Raw genomic sequence first — 9879 nt, 5'->3', positions numbered from 1 at the left:
AGACCAAGAAAAATTAACAAAGAATACCACTTGGCACGATATTGTATTAGAATTCTCCGAGCTCGGAGATTGGGGCGTTAAAATAACGACCTTTGACCAAAAAATATATATAGATATAAGGCGTTACGCCACGCACGTAGCATCCAGTCTTCCGCAACCGACTAAACAGGGTGTATGCGTTAAACTAGAATCAGGACCCCAGCTTAAAGCAGCCTTGAAGACGTCAAGGACCTAGACGCCGTTTACCTAATTGAGGGTGATAAATTAGAAATTCGCCATAGCCAGGCCACCGGTCACACTTGCTTGACCAAAAATTCTGGTTCCTCATTTGCAAAATCGCTGACCCTATACGACAGAAGAGACATTCACGACGTCCTGCGGTTATTGAGGGAAGTGACTCAACGCTACGACGATATTCGTAAATTACAATGACTCAAGAAGCCCCTCTCGATTTAAGTACCAGGTTTCGACCTGAGAACTATTATTCGGTTACTAAAATTATCTCTCGGACTTCCAAAAAATACAAATGTAAAACTTTAGAATTCAAGTGCGAGTTCAAAAACTTGGACGATCTCAACCACGCGCGAATAGAAACCCAATTAAACGAAATTTTCCAATCCCTATTAAACGAAATAAGCAATGAAAATCAGGGTTACAGTCGTATCAGAATAGCGGTCAGTTCGGACGAACTCGAAGAGCCCATTAATTTCCAATTTATGAATCTAAACGAGTTGACGGCCGATAGAATTTTAAGCGGTATCGAGCAGGTAGCCCAGTCCCATAAAAATTTATACTTTGAGGCCCCCCTAAAATTCGACATAATTCTTCTGCAAGACACCAATATGAGTGGTAGTCAAAAAAGTATTCGTAACAGGACTATAGAGTGCTTAGATAATTACATTGAACAGGGCAATACCTTTAATCCAATTCGCAATTCTGATAATCTGTGCTTTGCGAGGGCTGTTGCGGTAGGACAATGCCTCGCCGACTACCAAGAATTAAAAAATAAAGGCCAATCCAAAAATTTTAATATGCATGATCTAAAGTACATTCGTAATGTTAACCGTCCAAAACAAAAAAAGCGGCCTTAGCGTTACACAGATTATCAAAATTTCCACCAGGTCCTGTTGAAATAAAAGACATTCCTAAATTTCAAAATGTCTTGCCCGATTATCAAATTATCCTACTCGATTCCGATTCCAATTTTGACCCCATTTATTTAGGCCACTTTCAACCCAAAAAAATCTTTCTCATTAAATTAGGAAACCACGTTCACGTAGTGAGGTCTTACGCCGCCATGTTCGGGGGAATAGGGTACTGTCCATTTTGTTTGAAAGTTTTTGTGAGTAGCAAAGTAAAAAAACAGCACAATTGCGAGGGCCCCGTTAGCTGTAAGCGGTGTCTCGCCACGAATGTTTCCCATACCGAAGCTAGTCAACGTTGCGCCAACTGATTTAGATATTTTTCGGGGAATACGTGCTTCCAAAAGCATATAGAATTAGGGACGTGCGACAAACTCAAACGTTGCCTAACTTGCGGTAAAGAGTTTGAAGGGGACCACGTATGCGATTTGAAATGTCACTATTTCAAAATTGAGCACCCGAAAAATGCGTGTTTTGTTCAACCTATCACGTTACCGGAAAATTCCACCAGAATCCTTTACTTTGATTTTGAAACTTTAGTCGACAATGACGAGATTAAACCCGTTCTGCTAATTACCGCTATGCAATACAGTCCTTACTCTGAAACGTACGATTACCGTACATTTACCGGCTTTAATTGCGTCGAGACGTTTTTAGATTACTTATTGGAGAGTCAGGTCGTTGCAAAAAAGGGTAAGACCAAATATTCAAAGGTCGAACCAGTTTTTAAAAACATTACGTGCATTTCGCATTTTGGGTCTGGATTTGATAGTTTACTCGTATTAAAAGGAGTTCTGACCCGGTCAATAATCCCCGAAGTTATCTTTAAAGGCTGCAAACTTCTCGCGATGTTTCTGTCCAAATACGATATAAGATTTATAGATAGCTTTTCTTATTTTCCAGCCCCTCTCAGAAGCTTCTCCAAAACCTTTAATTTAAGCGAAAGCAAGGGATTTTTCCCGTATTCTTTCTTAAAAAAAGACACCTTAGACTATATCGGCGTCGTACCGGAAAAATCCTTTTTCGAAGTAGATAAATTCACCCCCGACCAATTGGCAAATTTCGAAACTTGGTACGACGCCCAAAAATGTACCGTTTTTGATTTAAAAGAAGTGTTGACAAAGTACGCCATTGATGACGTCAGGCTGTTACAGAGGGGTTTTGACCGGTTCAGAAATCTTTTTAGAGAAAAGGTCAATTTCGACATTTTGGCGGGAAAAAGCGTGACTCTACCCGGAGCTTTAACCGATTTATTTTTGAGCCGGTATCTGAAACCAAATACCATAGCTATTATCCCGCCAGCAGGGTACAGGGGTAAGCATTCCGTTAAAGCTCTCAGATGGGCGGCTTACTTGGAGCAAAAAATGCACGTAAAGTTTCAAACGGCGCGATCGTTGGAGGGAGAAAAGTATTTAGCTCCTTACCGCCCCGACATTTACAGCGCTGACCCTTTAATAATTGGGGAATTTTTCGGGTGTTTCTGGCACGGGTGTCCCAATCACACTGACCATAATGGGTACAATTACGAACTTAAAGAATCTAATATCAATAATTACTTAAAAACTCTCGACAAAATCGAATTTTATCGTCAAAATTACCCCAACGCGCGTTTAATTACCATATGGGAATGTGAATGGGACACGTTTTTAAGAGAAAACCCCGAAAAAAATTCTTTTTGCGACGAACTGGCTTTCTCCGATCCGATCAATTCGCGAAGCGCTCTGAGGGGCGGCCGCGTTGAAAATTTTTTACTGTATATAGAATCCACCCCCGAGAGGCCGATTAAATTTTACGATTTTAACAGTATGTATCCGTCGGTCTCCATGTCCAAAAATTACCGCTACCCCAAAGGGCTCCCCGAAATCTTAACTAGCAACTTTAATTACGAACCCGATTTCTATTTCGTGCTAATCAAAGCGACTCTTCTCCCACCCCAAGATCTATATCTCCCCGTCTTGGGCTCCCTGATTGGCGATAAATTAATGTTTACGCTATGCAGAACGTGCGCCCTCTATAATCTAGCCGACTGTCGTCATACCGAGGCGGAACGCGCGATTACGGATACGTACACTACCCCCGAGTTTTATTTATCCCTTCAATATAATTATAAAGTTTTACAAATTCACGAAGTGCAGCATTATCGCGAAACTTTCGACTCTGACTGCCCCCTTTTTGACGATTATGTCAGAGATTTTTACAAAATGAAAACCCAATACGCTGGTTTTCCTAAAAACGTTGACTCCTTAGAAGAAAAACAAAAATATTTAAACGACTTTTGGGAACAGGACGGGATAAAAATAGGCCTAGAAGAGGTTAGCTCTAACCCGGCTCTCAAAGCGCTTGGCAAGCTTTCCCTTAACCAGCTTTGGGGGCGTCACCTAATTCAATTACGTCAAAATAATAGTTCTTTTATAAACTCCTACGCTGACTTGGTTAAAATTTTAACTGATAAAACGAAAGAGCTGACCGATTTAAAACTCCTAGAAAACGGAATGGCTCTCGTGACGACCAAATATCACGAAGACCACGTCCCGGCTTATCGTAAAGGTTCCCCAACTGTGGGCATTTTCGTCGCCTCTTATGGGCGTATTAAATTATACAATCTAATGGCTAAAATCGGGCCTAATTTGGCCTACGGCGATACGGACAGTTGTATTCTGATACACGATAAGAAATTAGATTTAACTTTATCAAGCAGCTTGGGCGGACTTACGGATGAATATCCTAATGACCCCATTAAAGCTTTTACCACGATAGCCCCCAAGGGTTACTCTATCTTGTTCGAATCGGGCAAAATTTTAACCAAGATAAAAGGCGTCACTCTTACTAAAAAAAATCAGACCATCTTAAACTTTGACACGATAAAGCAGTTGGCGCTCGAGAACCGCGAATTAAAATACCGTGTCGAGATTCCCTTTAACGTGAAAAGACAAAAAACCGGGCACTTGTATCTCAGACAAGCCGAAAAACTAGTGGGATTTACGTCGACGAAACGTATATTTTTCAAAGACGGTACTTCTATTCCCTACGGATATTCATGTCTCTCACACGCCTAAAATTTCAAACCCCCTGTACCTTTCTTTTGGCTGGCCCCAGTAAGTCGGGAAAAAGTCACTGGACGTTTAATCTCTTGAAAAATAAAAATTTAATGTTCGACAATCCACCCCAAAAAATTTTATATTGCTACAATCTTTGGAACGATCAATTTGACGAATTAAAAACCCTTGCTCCCGAAATTGAATTCCATAGAGGGCTCTTTAGTGAAAAACCCGAAGATTTGTTTGACAAAAGACAAAACAACCTCTTGGTGCTAGACGACCTTTCGAGCGAGTGCTTAGACAACGCGCTGGTATCTGAACTTTTTCGAGTGTGTTCGCATCATCTGAATCTGAGTATTGTATTCTTATGCCAGAACGTCTTTGGTCAGGGCAGATTTTCTCGCGACATTTCGCTTAACGCCTCATTTATAGTCCTGTTCCGAAGCCCCCGTGATCCATCACGCTGTACCTAACGGTTCATTCGGTAACCCGCCGCTCGCCTCGCCAAGTTTTTTTTCGCCTCCCCAAACGCCAAATCAGCTCCATCAACTATTCGCCGCGCCGCAACAGGTGCAAAGAGCCGTACAGCAACCTCTCCACCAACTGGAAATGGCTATTAACAGGCCCCTCCCAGCATCACCGATAAATCCTGGAATTTCTACACCATGGCAGAGTGTCTCCGGCATTTCGGGGTTGGACGAAAGTCAATCGCCCGATTACGCCCAAAAAACTTTAATTGCAGCCCCACCGCATCTCGTGACGTCACGAAATATTCCATTCAAGCCTGACTTTGCGAGTACTCCAGGCTACCAAAAGGGAAGATGGAAGAACGGCGCTAGCAACGTTTTCACTTCGCCCGCTCGAGCTGAGCTACGTAAATCTCGAAGCGAAACGAGTCTCGATGAATATAGCACGCCAACTTTCAAAGACAGCAGCTATAAGCCTTCGGAATCCACCCTTCGTAATACGACCGAACCTGTTTCCTTGCCTTTCGTAGGACCGCTCTTCACAAGAAAGGAATTGCCAACCCGACAAGGTCGCAAAGAAAGACGCCGGGCGTATTCTAAAGATCGTGAAATTAATGATTGGGAAATTAATGAATGGGAAAATTAATGTTTTTTGTAAAACCATGTTTATTAAACACTATTGATTACAAAATCTGTTTTCGTGATTAAATAAATGCACACACAATGCCAATAGCGAAATTACTTCGTTCATATATATTTCATTATTATACATTTTTAAAATTTTCTTAAAGCTTAATCCAGCAGACCTATTTAACAGAAACGAAGCAACGTGCAAACCGCAAGTTTCTTGGTTCATATCTTGAATTATATTTTTATTATAAAACCATTTCTGAGCTAAATGATCCAATTTAAAACCGTAGACATCAAAATGTTGACCGAAAGAACAAAAAAAATCTCCCACGTGTTGTCCTTTCCTATTTTTAGCACTGACGAAGATTCCTATCCAATGGCTTCCCGGCATTGATGAGTCTTGTACATTGGCCACCAAACAAAAGGGCTTTTTTTTTGGACAATCTCGAGGTAAAGTATCTTTGGAAAATGTGGCCAGAAAAAAAGGTTTGGTTCTCGGGTCGCATTTTAAAAAGGCGTCCAATTGAAAAGTATTCATGGCAAAACCCTTTGAATTTCTTCGGGGTAAAATGACCCCAATATTTTCTCGTTATTCTTGTCCTTGATATGGTAGAGTGGGCGGGGTTTATTTATCACCTTCTATATGGTGAAAACCTCTTTACCCCAATATCCTTTAAATCCCTTACGAAATAATTTGCTGGTTTTTGACAGGCGCACGTGATCGCCAATCTTGAATTTCGGTTCCTCTCTTTTCGCTTTCTTTCCAAATAATTTTTGCCAAACAAGATGCTCATTGGCTAAGCTTACTTCACTAGGTCTTAATCCCGTCGTGCGATGAACGCTGTCGTTATAGGACTTTACAATTTTTGGTAGTTCTTTTATAAATTTTTTTCCTTTACTTTTGGTAAGAAATCTGTAAATTTTATATTTAAGCGTCCTATTCACTCTCTCGCATACGCTGCTTTTTTTATCGCCGTAACAAACGAAATGCTTAATCCCCTGGTCCTTGAAATATCGTTGCACTTTACGATTTAAAAATTCAGAACCTTGATCAGTATTAATTTTCAAAGGCTTACGTTGTTTGTGGATTTTTTTGAAAGCAGCTAATATATCGCTCGCTCTCTTAGTTTTCACGGGAATAGCGAATAAATATCGGGACAGAATATCGATATTAGTAAGAATATAATTAAATTTATTAATATTTTTTAAATTCGTTTAACTCGATTAAATCAGCCTGGTGTTCTTCGTTCAAGCTCGTGACATAAGTCCTATTTCTAGGAAAATTAAATTTTCTATCTTTGTGCAACGTATAGGCGTCTTGGGTCAACGCCCAATCTTTAATTTTTTTCTTGGAAATAGAGGGTAATTGTTCGGATAAACGTTTTAGTCCTCCCAGACTTCCGGGATTTTCTGGGTCAAAATAAATAGATTCTATATCCATGTCTTGACAGTTCAAAGTGTGCTACATTATTAAATGAAAGACCAGCAAAGTTTACATTTTTATACATTTTAATGGAAATTTTTAATACATCAGCTCTGATAAAATTTCAGATTCATTTTGCATGATATTATGATATAAATTTTCTACCCCCAGTTTATAGTCGGGAAAGTTGACGTAAAAAGCCTTAATTACGTTGTCATAGTTCATAAGGGGTATCGCCATCTTGACACTTTTTTCGAGTCTTTCGCAGAAATGTGACGCGATCGGTTTGCAGCTAATGTGATGGGCCAATTGATTATGGCAGGGCAGGTTTGGGCATGCCTCAGTTAACGTAAATAATACACTTTTTAATTCGTCTAAAATAGACATTTTCATTCCTTCAAAAGCGTCTTTTCGGTCAGTTATTTCTTTGTCGAGACTCGTACGGATAATCTTCAAACGGTCCCAGGCTTCTTTATCTAGGGCGACCCCGTTGGCGGAGGAATACACAACGTCGTAATTTGAATTAGACCCGCGAATATAGCCGCGAATATCAATAATTCTTCCACGCTGACAGAAGAATCCTTCCAACTTGACACTATCCGACAACCAGCTGTGAAAACGTATAGCTTCGGTAGTGGTATTGAAAAATCTTTCAATTTCTTGTTCATAGTTCCAGAGATTCTTCCACACTTTTACGCTAAAATTGACATATTTTCTAAGTCTTTGACGGTTAATTAAAATTTCAGGCTCCGCGAGATTCGCCGATAAAAAAATGTCGAGTTGGTTGGAGAGAAAATGGGGGCGTGTCATTCTCAAACAAAAGCTCGCGTCGAACTAATCGAATAGAAAAGAGGGTGGCTCATTTTATTCGATACTATATATCACCTTTCTGTCCCGGGTAATTAAAATCTCGTTATCAAATTCAAAGTACATTATACACACGACATTAGTCGGTAGGGGGTCTTTCAATTGAACATCTAAACGTAGAGACCCCTGTCGAGGAATACTCGTATGATCAGCCGAAGCATTCTGGTCCGGCGACATATCGAAAGTATAGATCGTGTACCCCTCCTTAAAATTCGCAAAATTTAGATAATTACCCCTATCTTCGGAAGCTATGCCCATTGACTCGAATAAAGACTGAAAAGGTAAACAGTAATTTGAATTTGCATAATCCATTTGAAAGCCGTCAGGAGGGTATCTATCCGGTCCGACTGACCAAGATAAGTCGGTGATATTTAAATGTTCAAATTTCAAGCTATTGGTGGTCAATGACCCGTTGAAAGCTTCTTCTTTGACAAAAACTACAACTGCCCTTTTTGGTATTTTCCCGAGTATAACGTTATCGCGATTTATGTTTTTCAGACCCTGAGCGATAGAAAAACTTTTCATAATTGTTTGCGTAATGGGATAAATCGCTGGTATTCCGCTTTCTAGCATCCTAGCGTGGGCTAAACTTATCTGCGGAGCCACCTTGACTTTAGTAACGTATAAATACGCCTGTTCTAAAATTAGCTTATAATCTTTTCCCTGCTCTAAAGCTATTATACAAGTTAAACGAGGGCTTCTTACTAAGCGGAATCTTACGGGTAGTTGATTGACAATAAACTTATTCATGCAACAAATATCGAGGGGTAAATGGCCCATTAACTCAAACGTGGTCGATTCTTTCGTTCGCGCGCATCTCTTCAGCATTCCGTTACGATCATTGTTAAAAGCAGGTTCCCACATGTCTTGCGGGTTACAGGCCACGTTCATATAATACATTCCATTCTCCAGTTGCGTTTTCTTAGCATCTTCACCAAAATTCAGCAATTTCGCCAAGTACGCGTTATACGCCGAAAGATTATTTGTAGACTGTACCGACGTATCGCCCAAATACGCGTCGATTTGCGAAAAAAGAGTTCCAATAAGATTATTCGTGACCCCGACTTTCACTTCAGTGGCTGGTACGTCTGTACCGTCGAAATGCACGAGTTTCATTTTTAGTTTGAGCATAGTTTTGGATAAATCAATGTATAAGTCATCAGATGCCGGAAAAAAAAATTCGAGAGGGCCATTGTCGGTTATGTTATTCGTGGGCAGATATCGTATTTCGGTTGTAGCTAATATGTTGGTATTTAACACGGGACGTTCGAACAAGTCTAACGAACTTATCATGCCTTCTCGAAGCGCCATTGTTTCTTATCCCAAAAAATCGTCTTTCGTCCTTGATTTTTTCGTTTTCTTTTTCCGTTGTCTAGGAGGCGCGCGTCTCTTACGAGTTCCACTGCCTGACTGGGGCTTACTCATTCTGTCAGCGGCTTTATGTAACAAATTGCTTCCGGCTAATCGTAAATTGTTGCGGATAGCCAATTGCGGATCTACACCGGATTCCAAATCACCGAACATACGCTTTCCGAGACCTAGCGCTTCGCTGCGTAAAGGTATTACCATCGGTGTAATATATCTCATTAATTTCTTAAATATTCCACCCAAACCACGCCCTCTCTGGTAAACGGGGCTGGCAAACACTCGCCCCCCATATTGAGACTTATAGTAACGGAAATAACTGTCACTCTCTGACATCTTTCTTGAAATGAAGTCGAACGACCGTCTTCCCCGCGTTAAATATCAAATTTTCTCCAAAATCAGTTTTTAAGTCTATCTCGATCAACTCTAGCTCTCTTGCTTTAACCGGGTAATAGTCTATTTTGTCGTATATAATAGACTTATTACTAGACTGATCATTGCTCGCTAACGGTATAATTTTCATGAGAGGAGCGAAAGTATCTCCGGTATACTGGGGATATATTAAATTCGAATATAGATAAAGCGTACTCGCGCAGGCCTCTAGATAAATCGGCTGGATAAGTACTGTCGTGACCAACCAGGTCAAAATCGAAATCCGTAAATCCTAATAATTCGCCTAAGCCTTTCTTACTCGATTTGAAGAAAATAGTCACAGCCCTGTGATCAGCTCCTACATGGATTGTGCCATTGGGGTTTATACCGAAATGAACAAGGTTTCTCACGTGATCAGGGATAGTGTTTGACATGGCGTCTAATATTGCTTGAATACTTAAATAAGTTCCAATCGGAATATTACAGTCAACTTCTACGTTGCGTGTAAAAGTCATATCGCGTAGATGATTTTCTTTGATTTCAATATAATTTAGATGATTTAAAATTATGCTCCT

The 9879-nt window shown here is 40.3% G+C and overlaps 1 protein-coding gene across 1 annotated transcript; it reads right to left on the bottom strand.

Moving 5' to 3' along the window:
• Nucleotides 1–887: 887 nt before the first annotated feature.
• On the bottom strand, nucleotides 888–8878 carry LOC149923317 (uncharacterized protein F54H12.2-like). The gene is made up of 3 exons (XM_090160855.1): nucleotides 7801–8878; nucleotides 1065–1124; nucleotides 888–988 (listed from the first exon to the last, which is right to left on the bottom strand). Exons 1-3 carry the CDS (start codon nucleotides 8876–8878, stop codon nucleotides 888–890), a joined length of 1239 nt encoding a protein of 412 aa, XP_090016981.1.
• Nucleotides 8879–9879: the final 1001 nt, after the last annotated feature.

The sequence above is a fragment of the Leiobunum rupestre genome, chromosome 10 (assembly GCF_980474605.1).
Source record: "Leiobunum rupestre chromosome 10, qqLeiRupe1.1.hap1, whole genome shotgun sequence".
Taxonomy (NCBI): Eukaryota; Metazoa; Arthropoda; class Arachnida; order Opiliones; family Sclerosomatidae; genus Leiobunum; species Leiobunum rupestre.
This window is presented reverse-complemented; position numbering and strand designations above follow the sequence as displayed.